The sequence below is a fragment of the Cebidichthys violaceus genome, unplaced genomic scaffold, assembly GCF_023349555.1.
Source record: "Cebidichthys violaceus isolate CVI_PGR_0920_01 unplaced genomic scaffold, fCebVio1.0.p SCAF_17, whole genome shotgun sequence".
NCBI classification, from domain to species: Eukaryota; Metazoa; Chordata; class Actinopteri; order Perciformes; family Stichaeidae; genus Cebidichthys; species Cebidichthys violaceus.
The window spans coordinates 6,282,257-6,309,193 of NW_027176340.1; the positions used below are offsets into that span (position 1 = coordinate 6,282,257).

The 26,937-nt window shown below is 38.4% G+C and overlaps 2 protein-coding genes across 2 annotated transcripts in view; both read right to left on the reverse strand.

Moving 5' to 3' along the window:
• Positions 1-732: 732 nt before the first annotated feature.
• soat2 (sterol O-acyltransferase 2) lies at positions 733-15,643 on the reverse strand. Its single transcript, XM_068712367.1, has 16 exons — positions 15,519-15,643; positions 13,322-13,446; positions 12,687-12,745; positions 11,867-12,006; positions 11,714-11,767; positions 11,428-11,535; positions 10,421-10,703; positions 8,536-8,611; positions 7,567-7,651; positions 6,708-6,753; positions 6,262-6,391; positions 5,725-5,822; positions 4,898-4,996; positions 4,576-4,711; positions 3,884-4,029; positions 733-2,800 (listed from the first exon to the last, which is right to left on the reverse strand). Exons 2-16 carry the CDS (start codon positions 13,398-13,400, stop codon positions 2,744-2,746), a joined length of 1,596 nt encoding a protein of 531 aa, XP_068568468.1. The 5' UTR covers positions 13,401-13,446; positions 15,519-15,643; the 3' UTR covers positions 733-2,743.
• Positions 15,644-17,835: 2,192 nt separating this feature from the next.
• kif5ab (kinesin family member 5A, b) overlaps positions 17,836-26,937 on the reverse strand; it is a 58,586-nt gene continuing 49,484 nt past the window's right edge. Inside the window, exons 25-29 of the mRNA XM_068712368.1 lie at positions 26,454-26,778; positions 25,986-26,050; positions 23,813-23,840; positions 23,197-23,309; positions 17,836-21,586 (exon numbers count right to left, since the gene is read on the reverse strand). Coding sequence (XP_068568469.1) covers positions 23,210-23,309; positions 23,813-23,840; positions 25,986-26,050; positions 26,454-26,778 — 518 coding nt within the window. The 3' untranslated portion in view covers positions 17,836-21,586; positions 23,197-23,209. The remainder of the gene's footprint in view (positions 21,587-23,196; positions 23,310-23,812; positions 23,841-25,985; positions 26,051-26,453; positions 26,779-26,937) is intronic.

Below are 26,937 nucleotides of genomic sequence, written 5' to 3' on the forward strand. Positions count from 1 at the left end.
TTATTTAATTTAGTTTAATTACTTAATATTTAATTTCTGTTCTTGCTCTTGCTAGGTTGAAGAATTCCTGATGAAATAACACACAAAAACATCTCATCCAGGACAAAACCACTGGTTTAAACTGCTCTCTGTAGAATGGGAAAGAAGAAGCTCTAAAAGCCTGATGGTTAAACATTTACACGCTCAATGTCTCATAACTGCTTTCATTTAATGTATTTATTGTGTACTTTATCCATTTACAATGTCATTTAGAGTGCATCGCAGCCGCAGATTCAATCAACAAATGAAAACACCTTCCTCTCTACCATCAGTATACTGACTCAACATTTTTTTATATGTTCCTGGATGATTCAATTCCATTCGCAAAGTGTATGCGATAATAAATATTTTAAAATAAGTGTAAAGTGAGAGGCATGAATCTTAGTGGCAAAACCAGAGATAATTATCACCTGACTGCAGTTTCTCTTTAGCTCTGCAGTGTTTTAGCGCCTTACAGCTCATTGTTTGGGTTTTACGGTCTGTAAATTAACAGCTGTTTTCAGCAAAGAGGCAGTTGTGTGCTTCCTGCCCGTCACCAAACAGACTGTTGTCAACTAGCTGTTGATAACAATGGAGCTAATATATTTTAGACCAGAGCTAAAAGATGAGTGAATGGTTGGTTTGTCAGATGGCCAGAAACGTTTTCTAAAGCAACTTTATATGTTGATTTTTCATTGTTGACTTCTCACCCCCTAAAGTGGCCAAATTCGGCCCAAATAATGGACATTTTTATTTCTGCAAATATTGTGTTCCTGCAGCAAAGATGACATTTCCAATTGGACCAGCAATGTGGCTCATTAATGGCTGACATACTGCAGACAAGCCATCAAACAGATCAAATGTGTGACAGACCCCTTCATATCAGTTGAAAGAAAGCTAGTGATAAAAAAGATGTCAAACAAAATGTCAAATTAAAAAGAAAATACAAAAAAAACATGATTTTATTTTCAAGTATAACATTTGATGAATTATGTCAAACGTAGACACAAATATATTAAGTTCTACCATTGATGCTGCTTCTAAAACTACCTGTGCCTCTGTTCCTCTCTGAGCTGACATGGTATTACAGTATATCAGTTTACAGAGCATTACATCACTAATGCAAACACTGTACCAATGTTAATCCTCTTCTTCCTGTATGACTTCAGAGGGACGTGGCAGGCAGACAAACAGAGGCTTTGTGGCAGACTGATAAGACGCAGCACTGCCTGTGGTTGGTTGGATAACGTACCAGCTCTCCCAACCAATCCCTGCCATCTGAATGTCAACCGAGGCAGGATTAAACATGCAACACACGCTGCAGGCCCAGTGCCCTCACAGTGGCAGAGCCTGTTCAAAGCTGTCACTGATTTCACCTGTCTTCTGAGAAACGTTTTGTACAATCATGTCCAGATTTATAATAAATATAGCAGGAATAACAATGCAATGAACGATGTTATTTGCAGATAGTTCTGAGTTTCTGAGGGCTTAGCAATGTCATTTAAATACATTTAGTAATTCAAATAATTGGGTCATGGAAGGTTAAGAAACTAAGATAGCTTATAACTACAGTAACTATTATCCCCCTGTTAATTATTTTGTATATGACATTTTGTACTTTAATTATGGTGATTGAGCCGGGAAGCAATTAGCCTAGCTTAGCATTAAGACTGGTAACAGGGGAAAACAGCTAACCTGACTCTGTCCAAAGACCATGTCTACAAGCACTTCTAAAGCTCACTCATCCAACTCATTTCTCGTACACAGAAAATGTACACATCTTATCTTAATATTGTAAATAAACAAGCTACTTGTTGATTAATGTGCAACATTTTGCTTACAGTGTGACGTTCTATGAGCATTTGACAGAAATAAAAAAAAAACCCAGTACATTACAATCACTTTTAAAGAAAGTTTGGTAACTTTTTTTTGATACCCATGCCTATTATGCATAAAGAAAATACTGTTTATAGCACTGTATAATTATAGCTGTAAGTACTCATAAATATTAATAATGCTTTATGACAATAATCACAACACATAAAGTATTTTATAATAACTTATAAGGTCAAGGATCATCATACCCAATAACTGCAGGTCATAATTTCATAATTACTTCATAATTATTTTTGCAATGATAATATTGTATTAAAATTCCCATAGTTGTATTATATTGCAATATTTTTATAATGCCTTGTAAACACTGTTATGACGCATTATAGTGTCATAAGTTACTCTAAGTGGTCAATGTTTGCTTTAAGCAAAGTTAAAAAATATCAGTAAAATAATTTTTCACTTCTTATAATTGCATTATAAAACCGTATAATGCATAATGTATGAACGGCAATTATGAAATAAAGATTTTATAAGTCATTATAAAATGTTTATAACGTGTTATTATTATTGTTATGATTATTGTTACAAAGCATTCTGACTATTTTTTACTTATGACTATAAATATACACTGTTATAATCAGATTATAAGGCATTCTAAGTACTGAACTTTGAATAATTCAGAGGCGAGTGATCAGCGACATACGGATCACGACACGTCTAAAAAAAACAACAACAAAAGAAATCTTCACACAACAAAAGCAGAAAATCATACAAAAAAATGTATATTTACATGTCTTTCAAATTCCTTGCACTCTGTGTTCAGTCCATCATGATTTTCAGACCTCCATACTTTGATCATTCATCCATCCAGCCCAGAAGAAAGGCAGCATCAACTCTGGTAGCTGCAGGACCATGATCGAGGTGTCACCAACTCCCAGAAGCTATTCTGTTGAGACGGAGTAGAAGAATTGTTCTAAATATGGTGAAGTCATCTCTAATCCTTTTATACATTTCATCTGCAGGATTAAACATCAAATTCATCATCACTTAATAATCTCATTTAACAGTGGTCAATTCTATTTTTAGACAGCAGTTATGTGTGTTAAACCATTGTGTGTGCGTGTGTGTGTGTGAATGACGCCACTGGCTTTAGAGGATTCCTAATGCGTAAGAAGTATGTTAAGTACATCTGTACCCATCTGTCAGGCAAGTCCTTCACATCTGTGACTTCATCAAACGTTAATTACATGTCCGATTTTTACAAACCTACTGTTACTCAACGCATGGGACTTTCTAATAAGAGCTTATGTGTGTAAGTTGCGTGTGTCGTCAAGTTTACGCACATAGTCTGTAGTAACATATACTCATGAATGACTGGAGATAAGAACAGACAAAGCCAGGATGATGAAACAGTGAGGAGTTAGTCCGATTCATCTGGTTACTGACATCTGTACGATGTCCAATCATGTAGCAGTCATGTGATGTACTGATGTAGTATTTGTTTTTTTTCATTTAGTATTTATCTTTTTTTCAAGTATTTTAGTCTATTTATTTGTATTTGAAGTTCATTCACTTGCTGGCATAGTTTCCATATACGTATCTCAGAAACTGGGGTCAAAGTGCCGTCTAATGACGTCACTGTAGTGCAGCACACGACAAACAGACTGCTGCTCCTTTTAAAATCCTAGTACATGCTGTCACATTGTGTCTGTTTATTTAAAGGATGTTGATTTGTTTCAGTAATGGGATAGTTGGTCAAGCCTTCAAACAACATAATAAATCTCTCAGAAGAATCTCACGGTATAGTAACAAAACATCGTCATATCTTCTGCTGAAAAAAGGGTCGTAAATCACACTTCCTGTCAGATTTTATTGATTTGAAATAAGCACGTCTGGTATCAGAAAACATAAAGCTATCCTTAACTCAACATCATTCAGATATGAAAATCAACAAGCTTAAGTCTGATCGTGGCATTGCTCCTTTTGGCCTCTCCAGTACCAGCAGTATGCATGTAGGTGGAGTACATACCCCTGTCCGAGGGCAGTGTATCTGAGCGTACCACTCCTGGCAGTACAGACACACTTGGACACCCTGACCCAGGAAGAGACACGCCCACATGATGACGTTGAACACGGGGCTCTGTCGCTTGTCGTTCATGGTAAAGTTGAACATCACTATGAAAGGACGACATGTGGGAATGCTGTTGTTAATGATTGTTTTTTTTTGTGTGTGAAGGCTATCTGTAGTGACAGTTTATCTGCCTGAGATGTATGCTTGTAAGGACTGAAAAAAATAGTAAGAGCGCGCAAAGCAATTTTGACAGATGCCGACTTACTGATACCCAGAGGAAGAGGACACACTGCACAAGTGTGCTCTCTTGAAATATAATGAGTTGTCCCCTGAAAACAGCTACTAAATGTATGTTAGAATGAATAATCACTGATTTTGACTTTGAAGACTTGAAGGCACAGACCCGAATGTAGAAGGCAACATTTACATATTTTTAATAAGCCATTGTATTCCGAGACAGTGTATTAATTTCAGCAATGATAATGAGGTAGACAAGCAACATTTTTCGATCTCTTTTTCTCTCTCCATCTTATTTTCTTCCTGTATTTAAAAATGTTATCAAACGCTTTCCCCCAGCAGCACCGAATACCAATCATTTTTGTTTATATCGTTGTGAAGATTCTTCCCTGAATAATGAATGTGACCCTCACCTCCAAAGCAGGCAAAGAGACTGAACATGACGGGATAGAAGAAGCCGAATCCCATGCCCAAGGCGTACTCATGGACGACAGCAGAGACGATGAACACGGAGAGCATGGCAGCTGTTCGGAATTTCCTTTTTGACAACTGCAGGGATCAGAGAAAGAAAAAGGGTTTGGCTCAAAGTTCAGAGGTCAGTGGTTCAGTGGGGAATTACAGGACTACTATACGCACTTCATTCATCATGTGACATGCTGCTGATTATATTATTGTTTTGTTTGATATGATCTATTGTATGTAATTGTAGTTTTTCTGTGTTGGCACTCTGCTCACCCAGAGGAAGTCTCTGTATCCGTAGTAATAGAGCCAGTCGTGAACCACTACATTCCAGGTACGGTAATAGTTGGCGAAAGACGTTGAGTTCCACCAGTCCTGGAAAATCAACACAGAGTAGTAAAATGAGTGTGTGGATCAAATTAAAAGACAGAATAGAGATGGGTCAATTACATTTTGGCATATGAAAAACACTGAGACGAATGCTGTCAAATAAGTTATACTGGTATTTATAAGTTATACTGGTGAGAGACAAGCCTGACTAATGTTCTTAAATGAAATATGTCCTTAAAACTCATCTAGAGTTTAAGAGTTATATATATATATATATATATATATATATATATATATATATATATATATATATATATATATATAGATACATAGATATATATATATATATATATATATATATATATATATAGATACATAGATATATATATATATATATATATATATATTATATATATATATAGAGAGAGAGAGAGAGAGAGAGAGGGAGAGAGAGAGAGAGAGAGAGCATCACTGACCCCACCTTACTGTTATTGTACTTAAATCAATCTGCCAGTTGAAATTTATTCACACCTTGCAGAAACACATCAGTCAAAGCACATGAGCACATAACTAAGTCAATGCTTGTTCAGGAGAAAACTCTATCAACAGAATATAATGATGGAAAAGTTAAACTGTTTAGGGACCATCAGGCCACCCTGCAGTAAAATCACTTGTCATTAATCAATATTTCCCCATTTGTAAAAGCAAGCACGTCTGAAAAATAATGAGATTATGAGAGATGATGCGACACAAAAATCAGCCATGACACACACCTTGTAAAACATTCTGTCAGCAAAACGCAGCAGCTCCCCGAAGAGGTTGAGCCAGCAGTGCAGGAAGGCAAAGAAACACAACAGGAGGAACATTATACCTGAGACAGAAAGTGAGAGAGAGAGAGGAAGTTTATGAGGAACACTTTTATTCTGGGCACTGCTCCCAGCTTTCTCATAAGAATTGCAACTTGACACTGATGCTCTTATATCAGCACTTCAAAAAGCTATTTACTTAAAGAGAGTGATAAACATGCCAAGCTTTAATACCTTTATCTGATTGCATAATAGCATCTTTAATCTTATCACTGACTTCAATACACGAGAGACTTGTTTCCTCTATTTCCAAATTAAGTGATACATTAACCAGCGCTGACTCACACAGCTAAGAGATAATTGAGGTTGTAAGCAGAAGTGATGTTACAAATAAAGATGAACTGTAATTTACATGTTTTTTTTTACGCGTGACTTCCTTATTATATTGCCTGAAAAGTCTCCCAGAACAAGTTGCACATATGTGGAGTGTAGAAAGTACAGTACCTGGTAATATTGAGTTGAACACAGCCAGAACCATTGTTCGTTTACTCAAAGGCTGGTTGGTCTCAGGTCTGAAGACGGGCACACAGAGGCGGACCAGGATGAAGTAGCCGTAAAACAGGCATCCTAAGATCTGCAAATTTAGCGTTAAAAGGAAAAGGAAATGAAACACAGAGCATACTCGAGAATCAGCACAAAAGACCTGGAGATTGTGTTTTCATCTAAGATAAGATAGATTAAAGCTATTAGGCACCTGTAGTTTATGATCGCTTCAGGTTATCACACAATACACAAGTGTTATGAGCAGTTCTGGGTCAGATCCTTTCTAGGTCATTAACCCCACATAGACCTTCTTCGCTTTCTTACACAATCTTACATAATCCGACTGAAAGGTGTCAAGTGTGAAAATGACATGAACTCTCAAAAGCCCAAATAAAGTTTCATCTTACCATACCAAGTGTGACGCCAACATACTTCCATCTTATGTGGGTATTCCTACAAAGAGCAGACAGGATGTCACTACACAAACGTACTGTGACATTGTGTTGTCTTATATATGGTATTTCTCAGCATGATATAGCTTTTAGGCACAAATAGGCCTTTTTCACAGCAAACATTTTGGTTTGTCATTGTAGGAAAAGCACATGAGTTATTACTATTTACAGTTTGATAGTTAAACAGCATGCACAATATCACGACCCTAATAAAAACAACTAAAAAGCAATTAAGTCACATTTTTCTCTATATGATATTGACAGCATTAATATAGCAGCATTTTTTTCATGTGAAGATATAGTTGAGTAATGTCTACCGTTTGTGCATTTAAGACAATGTTAGTGCACGTGAGTGTGCACCGCTGTCTAACTCATGGTCGCCGCTCTGCACTGTGCTCATATGGAGGTTACAGCTGATAAGCTAACGCCATCATAAGCGTAGCACCAACCCTCTGGTCCTCCCTCAGGTTGACACCGTTAGCTCTGTCAGCACTGTTGTCTTTGTTTGCACTGTTCATGCTGTTAGCAGCGTTAGCTGCCAGCTCAGCCTTCTCCATGTTGAGAGCCGTGTGAAGACAATAGATATGATCAGAATTTCGCATTGAGCGCCTTTATTTTTCACGTATCTGTGCTTTTGCGACTGCGATTTGCCAAAATGTCTTACTTGAAAAAGGCCTGATAGGGAACGCAAAACACTTTGCTTCATCATTTTGTGGGTTTGTGGCAATGTCAACATGACTGTGTTATCACTAATTAAATAAAATAATGAAAGACAAGCAAAAGGAATCCAGGTCAAAGGGACAATATGTCTTACCGAGGATATGATTCCCTGTAGATGAGTGTTGGACAGAAGAGGAAGTACAGATAGCTGGACAATGTTGGGGATCTTGGACTTTCTCCTGAAAAGCAAAGACAATTCAGTAAGACTATCAAATGGAGGGTCCAGTTTTTAGTCCTAAAATCTGGAAGTTCAGTATCTTTTAGCAGTCTCATGTTTCCTTGAATAATTAAAAAAAAGTTTTCTTTAAAGGTTTTGGTTAATATAGTTATAATTTAAGGTCTCTGACCCAGACAGAAGCTTCTCATTGAATTTGTCTTGTTTCATTATGGGACATAATACCAGCCATTAACAGCTCCATCTGTGAATACTAAAGCTTTAGTGTGCCTTTATGTAGCTAACAAATGTCTGCCTTTAAATTCAAACATCAGTGGGTTTATCACAAAATCTGTCAGCCATTATTTGAAATTGTCTGCCTTAAAGCTTTTAATCTTTTTTGCTGAACTATTAGCTGTACTCAAGCTCCAACTTTACTTAATGACATTTAAAAAATAGTAAACATTTCATTTAACAGAGCTTGTGAAAATCTGTGTTAATAAAAGGAACTTATTTTCAATCTCTCAAACCATGGGCGCTTCTATGAAGCTGTTCTCTGCCTGAATTTACCGTTTTATTCAGGACTATATCGTCTTCTCCTGGAGGGACTTTACTGCAGTACATATTCACATTTACAACTATGACTTTTACAGTAAAAGGTACTAGAGACACATTCTTCACCACTAGCAGACTTTTACAATGGGATCTCATGGGGCTGCACACACTTGAGGTTATTTATTGCATGTGGGTGTATTCATTGTTAGTTTTAACTTTAGCATGAATCATTAGGTGGTAACCTGCTGAGGTCTGTTTTAGTCATTTTTCTCTGGTGTCTGGGAATGTCACTGTGAGTAATGACACAGCCCGAGGAGTAAATACACCTGATATCAATACAATTCGACACAGTACCTTTCTTTGGTGTGTTCTTCATAATAACAGGAGCGGTTTCTCTCATGAACGAGTAGCTCTTCATCAGGAATCGAATCTGGGGAAAATTGATACAGTTATTATGTGAAGAGAGACACAATGTATCAATTCTGACAGCTTCATTGTCTGTCTTTATTGCATGAATTGACAGGTGAAGAAAACAACCTACATCTTTTGTTGCCTCATTCTCATGTTCCTGTTTTTGTGTATATTGACCCAATGATGCATTATTTAGCTCACTTCTAATTAATCAGGAAGGAACTGTATACATCGTGACAGAAACACAGTTGGAGAAGTAATTTATCATTCAAGTCAAGTTCAGACATGATGCATCATCAATTTGCATACAGCAGAGAACCACTCACTCTTTTTGGGCAATCTAGTAAAGTCTCAAATCGATATTATACACTTTATATGAGACGGACAGCTTCAGAATTATAATTAGGTTGATTGAGCCCAGCTCACGTGAAGATCAGGACCAGGTTTCTCAAAATCGCCTAAACCCTGGGATTATCTCACTTCATCCAACGGAGCTGAACTAACCGTAGTACTAAGACGTTTTTTGGAGGCCGAGGACGGTGTGATAAAGAGGATGAGAAGGTATTACAGTATGCATCTGTGATGTTTAAACGTTGGCTACACTGAGATCTACTTTCTCGTCGTTTGGTGCCTTTCCAGCTGGAAGACTCCCATCTCTGGATAGCAAGCATTTCTTATTGAAATGTTCTTGTTACTGGCAATGAAGGGCTGCGTTTATAAATTGGATTTCCAATGAACATAATTTATCTACAGTCCAGAGTGTATCTAGCACAGGGTGTTCCTAAAAGGAATGCTGGGCAGCAATTCACACTGCAATAAAAACACAAACATCATACTGCAGGAGTTATTAAAGGGAATGTGACACACTTTTTAGCTCTAAACAACCTTTAAACTTTGTAACAACCTACATTTTCTAGGAGAAAGCTGCTAGAGTTATAAAAAAACTGACATGCTGGTTATCTGAAATCACAAATGAAGTGTTCATGTCAGCTGTTCGGTGACAGAAACATCCAATCACATTCATACCAGTGTACCAGATGGGTTTTGCAATTACTTTTACTCTGTTGATTTCTCATGTTAGCTCTGCCACGGCTGCCTCCAACACACAAACCTCCTCCATATCTGATTTAAGTTTGGTATTGCTGTCTTGCTAAGATCTAATCATCAATCTCTGATTCCGTACCTTTACTGTATGTGTAAAAGTGGGACTAGTTATACTAGCAGAATCCTCAATGCTGCTCTGATTCTTTGACAATTTCCTAAAATAGCAATTCTACAAGTCTAACTATATGAATATTAACTTGTCAGTTCAACATCTAAAGTCTCTGACCTCAATACTACCTTCCCCTTAGAGGGAGGGTGGACTCAGAGCCTCCAGACTGACTGCAGGTGGAGACAGGGCTTTTGAAATGCTCTATGGACAGAAGTAATGTCTGCAGCAGTAGCAGCAAGCAACAGAGCAAAAGAGTGAACAGAACACCGATCGCTTAAGTGCAACGCCGTGATTGAAAGTGTGCATTGGATATGTTCCTGTGAGAATGTGCCAGGTGAATGAAGCAACAGAATAGAGTTGGGCTGCCTGAACTGGCTCAAAAGCTTTGCTGCATCAAATATATATGATAAATAAAGCCCCAATAAATGCCATTTGTTTTATTCATCTAAACAACTTATCACATCTTTGTTATAATAAAAGTAGAGATTGAAAGATTGTTTTTCCATTTCCTCCACAGTTAAGTGTTTGCTGACTGCTGTGAGGAATTGAGTGCAAAACTTTTCCAACCTGTTCTCAATAAATGTGACAGCATGTATTCCTCAAACAAACACTCACTTGCTCCAGTATCACAATGAACCGCGAGGCTGGTGGCAGCTGGTAGTGTACAACCACGTAGATGGGGAACACTCCCAGTACGCAGGTCTGCACTGCAGACAGGACCAGGCCCGTGACGATAGACAGCCCCAACTTGGAGGGGAAGCTGTGGTACAAAGACCCCCAATACACCAGGGTGAAGTAGGGAACGAGCAGGGTGTAGACAAACATCACAACCCAGGCCCAGGTGACCGTCCCCAGCTTCCCGAAGGCGAAGAACAGCAGGTCGAACTCCAAGACCAACCTGAGATTGCATAAAAGAAGTACATTATAATCATGAAGGCAATGGGCACATTTTTATGAAAACTTCAGTAAGGACATTTAGATGATGCGCTCTATTTGCCACTGTGGTCTGTTTTAGCTTTCAACCGGGTTTTGAATAAGCATTTTAATTATATTAAAGCATGACTGGCTTTAATAAATAGCAGTCATAGTTAAATTAATTGAATATTTTACCCATTCATCTTCTCTGAAGAGACCCCTCTGGTGATAACAGTAATAGATTTTAAATACCCACTCACTGCAGCATGTCAAAGGTTTTTTGTGATTCAACACAACCCCTCATCAATTTTCTGTCAACTGTGGGTGGATGAATCGAATAATTTGCACACAGTCGAGTTTCCCGATGGAGAAACATAAGAATTAAACTCGCAGTCCTGCGTGACTGCATGCGGCAACCGAATCATTACAGAGTTGCCGAAAGCAACAGCAAAAATAAATACTCAGAGGGATTGATTGCTCTATCTTTCTGCTGCCAGATGAGCAGAGAGGCAGCGAGAGGAGGGAGTGACGCACTAAGGGAAGAAGATAAGACGTTTTTAAAGGCTTTGGGGTAATTACGTTTTTATTAGTTCAGGGTCACAGGGTTTGAGACGTGTCATTGTCGTAGACACACCTACACACACACACAGACAGACACACACACACACACACACACACACACACACACACACACACGTCACACTGACCTGCCCTGGTCGATGTAGTCGACAGCCAGCGTGCTCAGGCAGAAGATGAGGAGTACGGCGATGAACATGTGGTAGATGGTCCTGATGTGGTTGATCTCAAACAGTTCACTGATGAAGAGGAGTAGACCTTTCATTAAATTAGCTCTACGTTGTATTCATGTGAATGTCTGTAGTGTCTGTAACTATATATTGCAGGTTTTGTAAAGATACCACTCCGATGACAGCATGATAAATGAAACAATATTTGGTCATGGTATATTGGAGAAGACTTGTCTTTCACACTTACTCCAACAGCGATGGCCTGTCCACAAACACTTTGCCGTCATCCATTCTCTGAGAACTAAAACAAATACAGACACGCAAAGAGGATTAACATATCGCTCACATCAATGAGGAACATGTGCGCGAGTAAAAGTTGCCTCCTCCTCCTCCTCTTTACCTGGATGAGGGTCTTTTGGACAGCTTTCCGTTAACTGCTGGCTGTAATTGGGTAAAAGGCTGGATGGACTCAGTCAGAGCTTCGTCAAGTAAATCACTGAGCTGATCCTGGACCTGCTCCAGGACTTTCCCCTTCACCTTCTACAAGACACACAGGAGAAAGAGCTTTCTCAATTTTCTCAACCCTAAATACAGCACAAATTGCATCCCATCATTTTTAAATATAACTTGTACACTGTATCCTGTTTGTACTCTGCACAATCTTAGCTTTTGTATTGTCTTTTTCAGGATTATTCATGCATTTATGGTTTATTTGATAGAGACAGTTACAATATACAAGACAAACTGAAGACAGCTACACTGCATCTCTATTATCTTGAAAGGCCTAAATATTACATCTTATTTGATCTTATTTCAAGAAATCTTACCAATTTTTTACTGGTTCCAATGTTAGATTGTATTTACTTATAACAAACAAAAACACCTTGTACAAATTTTTTACTTTTTATTTTCTGTGTATCCAATACAGGTATTATACTGTGTTAAAGTGGATGCTAATTTACTAAACCAATCCCTAGAATGTCTTTTCTGAAACTAGATGATTAGAACAGTGAGGTAAAAGAAGGTTAGACAGAATACAGCAAGATGCAATAAAGCACACATTAAAAACATGACATGTAAAAGCTACACATGAGTACAGGTTCGTTGCTGAATTAACCAGGATAGATTGGTAGCTCTCAGTTTTGACAGAGGAGAAGCAGCATAATTGAGGAACTGTTGGGCAAGTTAAGACACTGGCTGGAAATGGAGTTATGGGTTACCTGTGCATGTTTCTGCCACCGTCTTAGATCTTCCTCTTGTAAATCATTATGGTCCTCAACTGCAGAGAGAAGAACATAAATTGCTTAACATTAACCGGCACAATATACTGTACATTTTGCACCCCTGAATTAATATCCAACTAATAAAATGACTAGTTTAATTAAGAAAAACGTAACGTATATTAGTGTGTGTGTGTGTGTGTGTGTGTGTGTGTGTGTGTGTGTGTGTGTGTGTGTTGATGTTTTGGTTTTTATTGCGGTGTGGTTTGATATGTGCTCGTGTGTATATATATTTATGTTGTTTATACTACCTTTGTACTTATGCTCATGCCTGTACAGTATCTTTATATTTGATCTTTAACTGTAAAGCACTTTGAGTTTACGTGTGATGAAATGTCCTACATTAGAAACATTCCCATTCAGAGCAAAACTAAGGATTCATTTTAAATACAATTCCCAAACATATTGCATGTATTGAAATTTTAATTTCCCTCTTGGTAATTGCACAAACTAATGCAAAAAAAAGAAAAAAAAACTAAATATGTAATGATTGACCAACACAGTAGAACACAATACAACCCAATAAAACAAATTCATATATTATATATTTTCTATGAATAGCATATTGTCCATACCAGGACCAGAGGTCTCATCTGACTGACGGGTTTTGATGTTTCGTCGCCACAGTCCCTTAGGTTGCTCTGCAGTCGTCATGGTTACCAAAGGACCACGCCAAAACACGTCGGACTATCTACTGGGACTGTGGATATAAAAGTTGTAGGTTAGTCTCACACACATTATCTTGCTCCCCTGAGGATAAATGATGGAAATCTAATAACGTTTGATGTGACATTGTGATATGTGACAGATTAGTGCTGCCAGGTTTGTATTTGTTCATTCTAGCCTGTTTGTTTGTTGGTCCGATAAGGATTGCGGAGCATAACAGGTGAACTCTTAGTCCTTACTCGCCACATTTTGGATCCACACATGGCTCAGTTTCTGGTTATTACAGCATTGCCCTCTATGGACTGAGACGCCCCAGTCCATAGAGGGCAATGTATGTACATTCAATGTACATCAGGAAGTGATGTAAAATCAGGTGTTTTCACCCGTTAAATAGCCGTGGCATCACGGGACAGAGGTGCAACATGCTTGAAACGTTCAACCCTTAGAGGGCAGTGCGGCAAGTTTTTTTACCCTGTTATTCCCTGTAAATGTACCCTTCGTTGAGGCTTGTCAAAGTCCAGAATATTAAACTATGAATTGAGAGATTAAATGAGGTCACAGGCCCGTTGCTGGCAGGTTGCCTCATTCCAAAAGTATTAATATTCCTGATGAGCCACAGACCCGAGGAGGCGGAGGTGAGCTTTCTCGTGTGAATCCGAAAAATGAAAATGTGCCTGATTTGAATGCAGAAACATTTCAGGGTCAGAGGTTTTTGAACGGTAGTTACCCTACACTGCTTTTCCATAGCAAGAGTCCCTTGAGCTCAAGCTATACAACGTAAACAAATGATAGAGCCAGTCTGTGACCCAGTGGAAGTTCACACACTATAGATAAGATACACAGGGGGCTGACAGAGAAGTAAAAGACACAGAGTGACCTCATTTTATAATCCATACTGTTTGATCATACTCGGGAGAAATGTCAACACAGCAGATAAGCTCTACACAGATACACAGCTTATGTATTATGTGGCTGCAGATGACGAGAAAGAGATGAAGAGAGACATGTTTTTGAGCAGATCAGACTTAATGCCATAATTATACATTTTGAGGGTGAGGGATCTTGCTTAAGAAATCAGACTTATTCATTTGCTTGTCCTCTTTTCTTCTTACTCACTTGCAGCCTGTCTTACTTTCCTCTATTTGCTTATAATAAATGACTGACTTTATCATTCAATCAAAGTTTTGATTTACACATAGTTGCTGTTTGTTGTGGGAAATAATGAATCCACTGATTTCACTGAATTCCCCCAACTTGCCTTGTCAACATATTATTTAATCAATCTCATTGGACCTATTACAACAAAACAAAATGTGGCTGACATCACCCACATGTAACTGGATTTGCATTCAGGGCTCACCGCCACCTCAATTGGCAGTTAAAAGAACATCCAGATTTGGACAAAGAGGAGGACGAGTGTGGTAATAGCTAGGAATAGGGGTATGATAGCTTCAGGGAATCTTAAAACAAGTTTTCATTGATGATCATGGACTCGCTTGATAGTATCATTTCCCTAATAAGTGCTTGCACAACCACAGTTAAACTAATGTTGATGATGATGACTATCATCACTATTTCGGATGGATTTTCATCAGTAAGATGATCATAGAAAAGACAATTTAATAATTATATGCTAATCATATGTCAGAGCCATAATTAAGTATTAATTGAATAGCTAAAATCAAGGCTTTCAATGAGCATGATCACTCATCTTGAGCTCAACTGAGAAACACATGCTCAAGTTTTGTTGTGAGAAGAAATGAACATTTGAGGTCAAATTTCAAACATGAAATTACTGTTAAGTTATTGTTTTGCATTATTGTATATTGTTTACAAAAATCAACTGAATCAATCATAAAACCTGGTCATGATCGTTTTCTTCCAATACTGATATGAAACTTTTACTAAGAATTTTCAGCAGTCACTGACTTCACTCTATTCTATATCTATTCTATATTCTGTCATTTTCAAAAGAACAATTTGTACAAAATTGTAGATAGTAGAAACGGTGGGATTAAAAACCATAAAAGTGACAGATGTCAGATATTCATATGTCAGGCAGACATCCACGAGAAACGTTTGTCGGTGTGTCAGATTTGTACTCACACAGACTTCCAGCCTCGGCGCTCAGTCAGCGGTCTACTGGCTGAGACGCAATGTTTCAGTTGATGATCCCTGCTGAGAGAGTGTGTTTTGAAGTAAGTCTGCGTCACAGTTCTTGTAATCCGTGCGCTCTCCTTTCCTCTGTTGCTATTCTGCACTTTGACCCTTTGGCTACTGGCCCTGGTCAGGTCAGGTAAACCTTCTCCTCTACTTGATGTGAGTTCATGCGGTAGAGCAGTGGAGTTTGTCCTGGAGTTTTGTCTATTCACAGGAAACGATTTATTGAAAAATGTATTCTTAGCATTATTCATTTTTCATTATTGAATTTTCTACTTGCCATAGCTGAATATGTCTTTAATGGTTCTACGACAACCAGGTCAAAGGTTTTCTACGAGTACTGAATGAATGTCAAGGCAAAAACATTGAATAGCTGCTTTTCTTCAGTCAAAAACGTGTTTTGCTTTTTGTTACTTCACTTGGACATTTGACATCTACTGTGCAGAAAGTGCAGAGTTTGACACAAGAAGACTAATTCATCTGCTGAAGGAGGAAAGTTTTTCTGTGCTCGCCTAAAATCTCAGTTTAAGATAAGTACACGAGACGAAACATCTTGTGTTACTCACAGATTCTGGATTATCCAATGAGGAAGAAGGAAAAGATATGATTGTAAGAATATTTAACACATATTATTATTTGAAGTATTTCTATTTTGTATATCTTAACACATGTGCAGAGGGGATCTTTAAGGTCAGTGGGAATAAACATATTCATAAACTGTCCTCTTTGTGGAAATATCTCTCAAAAGCTTCGCTGTATAATATCAGGAGAAAATAATGTGTGAAAACACTTCATAACTGCAGTATTTGTACCTCACAGCTTTGACAAATACTGGAAGACCAGAAATGCATATTGTAATGAAACAATATGAGCAGCGTAATGGCGAAGGTCATTAACTCTGTGGAAAAATACAGTGATGGAGAAATGAAGATACACAGTGTTCTTTGACACCAGTTGGACCCAAACAAACCGGCTGTCCAAGTTTGTTTTGAGTCCCAGTTCTCAAAGTGTTTAACTTGGAAAGTATTTAGAACAAACTAAAAGTTAATAGTTTCAGAAATAACCGTTGTTAACAGTGTTCAGACTGGTTAACTGTGAGCACATCATACATGCACACAAGAATGAAAAGGATCGGTTTAGTGAGAGGCTGGGGAAACACATTATCATCTCAGCTTAAAGCTTAATCATGTGAACAAAACTGCATTAAGTTATACACAGATTATGTGACTGATTTGTAAATAAGAAGCCCTAGTAAACAGCAAATTAACGAAGATAAACAAATCCACTGCTAAGTATGTCAGAGGGCAGACAGACAGCCCTCCCCCTCGGAGTACTCTGTTGCTCTACTTATTGATTTTTTTGGGGTTCAGTGTGACTGACTCTGTTGGCTCATGTTTGTTCTGGCAATAAGCATAATTGATGATGATGATGATGATGATGATGATATGTTCATTATATAATTAATAGTATCATTGAAGAACACAAAAGGAAAAAAAGTTCCAGCGCAAAATGTCTAGTTTTTCTAAGATTATCCTCGTACACGAAATACTTTCTATAACATGACCCCCCCTGTCACACTGTTGCAACCGTTTTACAGCTGCTTTAACTCTCCTGGTTCTCCATCAACCTGTTAGTACATCTGGATTTATTGACAACATCATTTACCATCTTTCATTGGACCCTCCCCTTGACCTAGAAGAAACTTGTACCCATACCGTACCCTCTAATATCTTAAGCCTTTATATTTATGGCAATCATAAAGTGGTGAAAATAAATACACTCTCTAAAGGGGACCCATGAGAACGGGGTAAAGATTTGAACGAATAGATATCACATGAAAGTTCCCGAACTGATTAGTTACATTAAGGCAATTCATTTTTGTATTAGAGGTTTTCTGAAATATGTTTAAATATGCAAATGTTATGTTATGCTAACCGTTGGTGAATTTAGGATAAATCTACATATACAAATAGAAAAACTGCAGTAAAATAAACACCTAAATGTGTATTTTGTATATCTTCTTTCCGCTAATCTCAAAGAAGACATAGCAAAATAGCGTAAAATCTCAAAATCGATCAGTGCATGAAAAGCAGTGTTTTTACCAGGGGTGTCTCCCCTGAAGCAAATAATAATGTCTGCATTTATTTTTCTATAACAAAGAATTGTCAACATCTGCTCAATGTGCATTTTCAAAGTGCTCAAGGGGTAAACATCAGACACAATTAAAGTGGCAGAGAAGGAACAAGACAGTGTCATAATGATACAACATAGAATCATCTTTATTGAAAGGAGATAACAGTACTGTTTCTCAGCAGCTACAGAAGTACTGCATGCACTAAATCCCACGCTATAAACAAACCAACCAACGCACACATGTACAAACAAACACAGACATATTGCATCTGTTTCTTTTTTTTAACCACCCTACCATTCTTGTCATAGTTATATTTCTGCATATTTCGGCTACAGTTTCACATATTATTTACCTTGCCAGAATATTTTCAGTTTGGTTACAATGACTGTCAGACAAACAGAACAATAACAATGAAAATAAACTCTACACTCGCCCCAAACATTTACAGCTCAGTATACAACCATCGGGCATGTCAGAGGAATAGTTGTTTTCTTTGTGGTTTTCATTCATTAACGGCAAAATTGACAAAAAAAAAAGGTCTGTTCACATTCAACTAATGGTTTCTTTAGGTTATGCAAACACACTCAACTTTTATGATAGCGGTAAGTTTCTCAATATCCTTTTTGACCCTTTGAAGAAACTCAAACTTAACAGCTGCTGTATTCGATACTCAGTGTAAAGTCTTGTGAAGAGGAACAAAGAAAGCACAAAGAAAATAATGTGATCAAGTGCTTCATACATGTCTGATTAGCCTCAATATAAATAGAAGAGGGGGTCTGTCAGTAACGCTTGACATTACAGCTCACAATGTAACGTAACGTAATAAGTATATCGAGACTATCCGTAAAATGGTAACTATATACAGGACAAATCTGGGGAGGGAATTAAAGAGTAGAAAGAATTCAGATGCGGAGAACTTATGATTATTAATATGGTGTACGCTTCATGTCACTGAAAAACAAAACATTGGGCTTTACATCCTTCACAGCTGGAGCAACAAGTGTATATATATATTTGTTATATTATGATAAGATACTGAAGAACAGTAAGTTAGTTTTTGAATCCACCTGACAATCAAAACTGATGTTAAAGAAGAAACTTGAACAGACACAATTGTGAAGCTATTCTCTCTTTTCAAGTGTCCCGGTGTGTGAAGGCCTCAAGTACTTCGGCCCCCTGTCTCTACCAGTTAATTAAATAAGTACAATTTATTACTAGGCCCCCTCCCTAAACACAAATTTGTAACCCTCTTATGTACTTCTTCCATCATGCCTCCCCAGTAGGTACATTATTACATCACAAAATATCAACACTACAATTTGCAGGCTGTAAACTGAAGCGTTACTGATTTGCTTTGTTAAAAGAATCGCAGAAAGTTGAGACTCACACACGGACACACACACACACACACACACACACACACACAGTCCGTCTACTGTCACCCTTGGCTCTCTCATCCTGACTGGCTGATCAGGAGCTCAACGAGAGAGTTTGAAGGGCGGCGTGACCAGCGGCGTGTGTGTGTGTGTGTGTGTGTGTGTGTGTGTGTGTGTGTGTGTGTGTGTGTGTGTGTGTGTGTGCGCAAACAGTCAATCAACTTATCTGCTCAGATAACTTAGACTGCACCCAAGGAACACAGTATATGTGATGCATCTGTACTTTGGGGTCATTGTCTGATGAAGCGATCTGTGTGTGAGTCAGAGGGATAAGACAGGGCTCTATCAGCTGATAACCTACAGTAACCTTTGGTTTATGTCTCCATCAGAGGGTATACAGAACTCTTTAAATGAATCACTACAATCAGGGCTTTGGTATTAATCTGAGGTGCTTCATGACGAACCGTAGGATTAGTCATTAGTATTGGAATGACCGGTACATGCATTTTCATTCAATGACAAAACGCTGGAAATCTGATACCCAAAACATTCAAAGCAGACATCAAAGCAAATGCTTCACATTCAGCAACTGCTATAAATTACGAATAAGCTATATTAAATAATAGCAAATAAAACAAAACATTTTAAATAGAGCTCATGGTAAATACTATATATATATATTTGTTATATCTATAATTAGAACTAGCAGTATAAAAATAGTTGCTACACAATTTTTTTTTTTTTTCCACTCTGCCATGCTTTTTATTGACATGACAATGACTGAATATCTCACAGGCGATCCCTGACTTGCTGTTTTTTTCTAGGGATGATTTACAGCTTAAGAGTCTCTACTACGACAGAATCAGTCTTTTAAAATCAATCAGAAATCGTGTTTTAGACTCTATTGGTGGTTCACACAAAGTTGCCTTTCAGACTAGTTGTAACCAGTGCAGTGTACCAAAAGTCAAACGTACTGAGGCGACTGAATATTTGAGTGAACGATGTTCTGATCAACTTCCTCACTTGGGACAATGGCTCCTCATGTGCTTGGTAAGAAGGTGCCATTACCGGAGTCATCTGAAGCTCACAAGTGTGATCTCTAACTTGCTGGACTATATATGGATATAGGGGTTATTTGGGTGACTATTTATCTAATGTACGTATCTGAAAGATATCCTCAAAGGGTACCAAAATACAAATCTGTTGTGACTTGAGGAGTTAAAGTCTTTACTGTATACTATATATAAAGTTAATTTCCTTTGTTTATTTTAAGAAAAGGTCAAATGTGAGAAATTGTCTAGTGTCTAAGTTAAGGCTCGGCCAAGTTTGAACTGTGGCAGGTGTGCGTATCTGTGTTTTAGTTTAGTTTGTGTTCTGTGGGTCGGTCTACCTACGTGGCAACTGTAGTCTACATGTGAAAAAACACTATGGACTATATTGTTACTATGACTACTGACACTGCTTCTAAAAAAAATAAATCACACAGTGTTATAATAAGCCTGATGGCACTGCAGTTTATTTTCAGACAATCCCACTTACACTATCCTGCTGCTGTAGAAACTCACTAGAACACCAAATGTGTTTTAATGTAATCAATCCACAGTTGAAAATGGTCCCCAATAAATTCACTATTTACTCCTGTTTTAGAAGTGCTTGCTAAATAAAAAATGCCTTATTTGTTAAGGAAATTACTGAGCCTTTTGGTAAAAAAATAAAACATTACATCCAAGGCGTGTTTTTAAACCTTTACATCTTCAGTTTGCTTGAGACTGAGAGCCACAGGCTGGCTGGGGAAGTTGGAAAACACTGAGACGCAGTAATGCATTGTTGCTCTTCTTCTTTTCATGAGATTTGTTGAAAAGAAAAGATTGAATAATACCAGCCTTATCTTTTAAACACAATCTTTTTTTTTTTGACTAACAGTTTAATTTCAGACTGAAACATTTCATGCCAATGTGGACTACTTGCTCCCTTACTATTTTATGTATTGAAGACCAACATTAAAAATGAACATGCACAGTCAAGTATAAATATTAGCCAAGTGATCTTGAGGTTCACTGTTGAGTTTTCAGATCCATATGCGTGTTTAATATTAGTAACAGTGATTAAGACGTAGCTTATTGTTAATTGTACTGTTGCCTTTTTGTTTACTGTGATACCCTCACTGAGACAAACAGCACACACTAGTGGTTACCTACAGCACTGCACCTTTTCCTCCCCACCTTCATTGGGGAGAGTGTGCAGCAGTACGGGTGTAATCTGCCAAGTCAGACAATTGAGATGCAGTGCATGCCGTGGATCTTACTGATACCAACATACACCCGACATCAGTGTAAAGGAAGGAGAGGAGATTGAAGAGGAGCAAGCCGGGGAAGGAAAGGGGACACCGAAGAAATAGGGGTCTGTTTACAGCAGGTGAGGATGAGGGAAGAAGGAGAGGCTGGGGGAACAGTGATCAGCTGCATGCAGATTTACAGAATAGGCCTCAGAAAAAAAACGTCTGCCTGGAGAGAGAGAGAAAGAGAGAGAGAGAGAGAGAGACAAACAGAGAAACAGAAAGTAAGAGCAGCAGTCAGTTACATGTGAGAGTAACAGGGAGAATGAAAGAGCAGTCATTGAGTCATGCCAACAGTGCAAGAAGGAACATGTCTCGAATCATTTTATTTCTGGTGTCTTCACTGAGAGCTAGTTGTGTTTGGGAACTGCATGTAGTAGTCTAGGGACATATTTAGACTAAATAGGATGTCAAATTCACCAGCACTGTGCAAAGCAATACAAGTTCTGCAAAATAAGACTAAGGTTTCCAAATAAAATTCACTGTTGTACCTGTGTCAAGTGGTGCTGAATAATATTCACTTTAATACATGACAAAGGCAACCGAATGAAGCGTGTGACAGCAAAATTAGTGGGATGAATTAAAACTCAGAGGCACTGATAATTTAATTCCTCTTTCTCCTGTGGGTATTTCCCAGAGGAACATTTTTTATATTATTGTATAATCTTCGACCCTCGTTGGGATTTATGAGAAAGTGAGTTAAAAGAGCGTGCGGCGCTGATCCAAGACAGATGCTGTTTGTTGGGTATTTTAGTGTAAAGTGTCTCACAGTGTACTCTGTGAGTGTTGGTATTTTTAGTGTGGGACCCCACAACAGAAAACAAAGCTGTCCCTGGCAGCTGGCAGTGTTGTAATCTCTGCACAGCACCTGAGGGCTGACCAATAAACTCTAAAATCATAGTGATATTTCGTAAGAGGTCTAATAGAGTTTTAATATACCTAAGATAAATTAACTGCTGGATATGTTTGGATAAGAAGAGAACATTTACGTTTCAAATGGCATTTAGGTGATGTTTGATAAGCAGCAGGGCTGTTTTGTTTCATGAAACATGCACGGTGCAACATCATGATTATTTCCTTTCCTGTAAATTTTGACATGTTTCAATAATCAAAACAAATGTCATACTTTCAATCCCTGCATCAGCATGCAAGAGGTCTACCACATTTAACTGCAGTTTGCAAGCCACAGTTATTTGAGAGAATTGACGCTGCCATTATTTGCAGTGCTTGTAAAACACCTTCGGGATACAGGCCCATGCTTCTCGGGATAAACGTTCAGATGAATACAAATTATGTAACATATATGTGAATCTATATATATAATCACTGACATTTAATGTTGCTATTTGAGGCAAGCTTTTCAGACAATATATGTGTACAAATGTAGAATTGAAGTGCATCTTTAAAAGCGTCCTACTGTTTGCTATTTTATTGAAAAAGCATCAATATCATTGTCGTAAGAAGTGCAAGTTTACTCAAAGTTACAAAAGCCTTCAGGTTTTCAGAGAATTTGGTTATTTATTTGAGTCCTTTCATTCAAATCAAATAGAACAATTAGAAACTAACAATTGATGGAGGAAAGCTGCCGATGTAGCTTCAGGGCTTCTGGTTTCAAAGACCTCATCTATTCTTTATGTTAAGTGTATAGTATTTATAGAACAGATCAGGTTGATTTTTATGATGTTATCTCAAAACTTCAGTGCAGTAAAGCTCTGATTGACTGCTCTTTGACCCATGATTCGTTTACCTATGTTCTGAGTTGTTTTTCTGTGTTCTTACCTGTCCAGGGCTATTAGCTGGCTGAGGCCTCCTGCTGCTGGCTGTAGAGGTTGGCTGGGTCCTGATTGTCACAGACGTCAGTTCTGGACACGGAATTCACATTCAGACACGTGCTATCCAACGCACCAGAATCACAGCACAATCACAGCAGCAGGAGCGATGACAGCAACAAGGGGGCAGCGATGGAGCAGAGAGACACAGCAGTGAAGGAAGCGAATCAGTAATGTTACAGTAATTGGTCTTAAAAGACAGGGGGTAATGGTGCATGCAAGGTGAATGTGGCAATGACATACTTCAACCTGTTCTTTGCCCATAACTGACTTTTATCAAACATGCTAGATATTACCTTTAATCATCTCGCTCTATTTCTGCCATTAATTCTGAAACTGATAGCTGATGATCTATTAAAAGTAAATATTTCAGGACCTTCAGTTGAAGCCAAGCTGCCCATCAAAGAGTCCAAAATGAACCTTAAAACTAAATCAGTCCTCCAAAATACTAGTTACATTTTAGAGGTTCATTCTGCCCATGACTGACAAAATGAAAGCCTGCAGTAAGACGACAACAAACCGCAGTGGGTGTCTTGCAGTCCTCAGAGAGGGTGCAGTAGTCTTACCTGTTGTCATTGATATCTGTGGTGTTTCCTGCGGACAGAAAGAGGTGCATAAGGAGGCAGGCAGGTGCACGGTGATAGGGGTTGGTGGTGTGTAAATTAGGGAAGAAGTGGGTTTGTCACACACACACAGATGGGTTAAACTGAAACAGCCCAAAGCCATTAGAGATTGATGGCTTTGGAACAAGCAGTTGCATAATGTGTTGGTTCTCAAACAACAAGTTAAACACAAATGACTGAATAGAGTGTTTGTCATTAATTTTAAAAAGACAGATATGTGCATTTTACTGGTCTTCTGACTCAATCAGCTCAGAGCAAACACAACAGAAGGTTTTCTCAGTGCTATACAACATATGCAATGAAACATAAACATTAATTTCACACTGTTTGTACCAATGACCAATACTGTAGTTATTCTGGAGAGGATTTTATTTGCCTGACTGCCAGAGCTTGCTTGTCAAACATGAGTCATTTTACAATGTTTGAACAAATCCAACAATTCTGAAATGTTTCTGATGAGGACACTCACTCTAATACGGTACGACTGGCACAACTAATAACAACAAAGTGCGACAAGTTTTAACAGAAGTCCTCCCCCCAGAGAGCTTTGTTGCATAAAAGCACAATGGATCATAGTTACATTCTGTGGATCCTCCTCCTCCTCATAGCAGCTACTGCAGAACTACAACTCTAAGAAGCCTGTGCTTGAGACAAAATATTCACTTGGCTTTTTATATGACACAACATATTGACACCCAGACGTATCAAAATGTTTCAACTGTTGATCAATCTCCAGAAATTAAAAAGTCTATGTGCAACTATTCATTGATATTCACGGCAGAAAGCTTACTTAATTTATGTGCTTCAATTTGATGAGCTGTCTATAATCAAGGAGCCTTGCATGACTGGATTATAAGGCTGCTCGGTTTAATCTCTTTGAAGAAAGGTATGGCAGTTAATGAAAAGCTTATCCTAACAGGAACTGTCAAGGCGACACCTCAACAGGCTCAACATACAGAAAAAGTAAGACATTTGGGGTGCATGCCTTGCAGAGCTATTTGGCTTTGAGTTTTACACTTTCCCATAAGCTCTTTTTAAAATGCATAACAGCGAGGAGAATCATAACCCAGAGGGAAAATTACGAGTCAGGGACCAGAAGGAAATTTCCTTCCGAGTTTTACTTCAGAATACATTACAGTGCACAAGCACATCCATTCCAAAAAACGGCATATGTCCACTTTGGGGAGGAATACTAAATAAAATATTGAAAATTTTGAAAAAAAAATGAACCTAAAAAAAGTTGCACACGTATTTACAAATCTCTTGAGACGAGTCATAGCATCTGAACAGCTGCCAGTGTTGAGCGTGAGTATTTTTATGCCAAAAAGAGACAAATGTTAATGTTTTCTCAGCATTTTCTTGTTGGCAGCGATGGATACCTTCTGAAACGGCATCATGGGAAGCAATAACTAAAACCAGCCTGATTGAATTCTTGAAGGGTTCTCCGGATAACATCTCTAATAACCGTTTTTTAATAAAAGGTATAGGTGCTATCGCAGCAGATTGATATATTGGCTCTGACCCAGTTTGCGAATCTTTCATTGATATTCCTGGAGAATCAAAAAGGTGTGGTGCTGTTACACAACTCTACAACTGTCATCGCTGGGTCAGAGGCTGAGGTGGGCACTCAGCCTGTCTGGGTGGTTATCTGTCTGGCTGAGTAATGACACTGCAAGTCTAATCCATCTCCTCAAGAGTCTGATGAGAGCAGACACAAACATGAAGGTGGAGAAAAGCCTCAAGTAGTAGCAGCAGGATCCTCCTATCCTTAGTGAATTCCGAAAAATGAGGCAGTAGCCCATAAATATATGGACATTTTATCTGAAGACAGTTAACCTATACCTGAAAGCCTTTTACTCACACACCAGTAAATTACAGTTAAGACGGCCAACTACGAGCCCATTACAAGAAGATGGACGCAGAAAGAAAAAAGAGAAACAGCAGGCTGAACTGTTATCATAGCAGCAAGGCAATCACTGTAAACTGTTTAACATACACCACTTTATAAGAGTGTAAAACAACATTCAAACACAAAGGCTGGTGGGATGGCATAATGGCAACCACTAAAAAAATAAGATGTCATTATTTTAAATGTCATCATCTGAACAGGGCTCACCATTCTCTGAATCGAGCATCTCTGCGGTGTTCTTGTCTGCTTGGCTCGGTGGTTCAGCTCGAAGCCTACAAACAGGAGGAAGAGACATTCACGTAAACGTAACTGTGGGATTTGTGTGTCAAAATCTTGATCTCTAGATTAAAAAAAATAAAAATTGGCAAATATAAGTGTACCCAAGTGTTCACTTAGCCACTAAATGATAAATCAATGTCAAATCAAAGACACAGACACACCGAACTGTAAAAACCTGGAAAGCAAAACGCTTGGAAATCGTTTGACAAAATAATCTTTACTCCACTTTCTATTGTAGCTGTTTCTGGAGCATTCACTGTATTCCACATCAGTGGATTGTTGTTATGACAACTGCACTGAGGTTGAAGCTTCTGGACAAACTAGTAAGTGGATTTCAAGTCTCGTAGTCCAAACTGTTATGTACAAGGATGTGTATTACTCCACGAGTTTACTCACATGTTGTCCTGAGCGTCGTCGTCTTGTGAACCATTGTTTTGGGAGTCGAGGTGTTTGGTGGGGCTGTTCTGGTTGGAGTTGGCCTCGGGTAACCTGGGCTCACTCTCGGGTAACCTGGGCTCACTCTCGGGTAACCTGGGCTCACTCTCGGGTAACCTGGGCTCACTCTCGGGTGCTGCAGGAGCAGCAGGAGCAGCTTTTTGTTGGTGGTTGATGTTGTGGAAATCAGCTTTGTAGGAGGCAATTGGGTGATCGCTGTAGCCTCGGATGAAGAAGGGGTTGGTGGGAGAGCACGGTGGGTAGTGGCCAGCGCGCACGGGCTTGGCTGTTAGCGATAAAACAGAATTGATCTATTGACTGATCCATTCATCCAGAAAGGACAAAGACATCATATTTATCGGTATACTGCACACACAAGGGATATTGCTATACAGTCATCTGTAGCACGAAACTAATACAGTACATTTAAATGAGACTGGAGTAC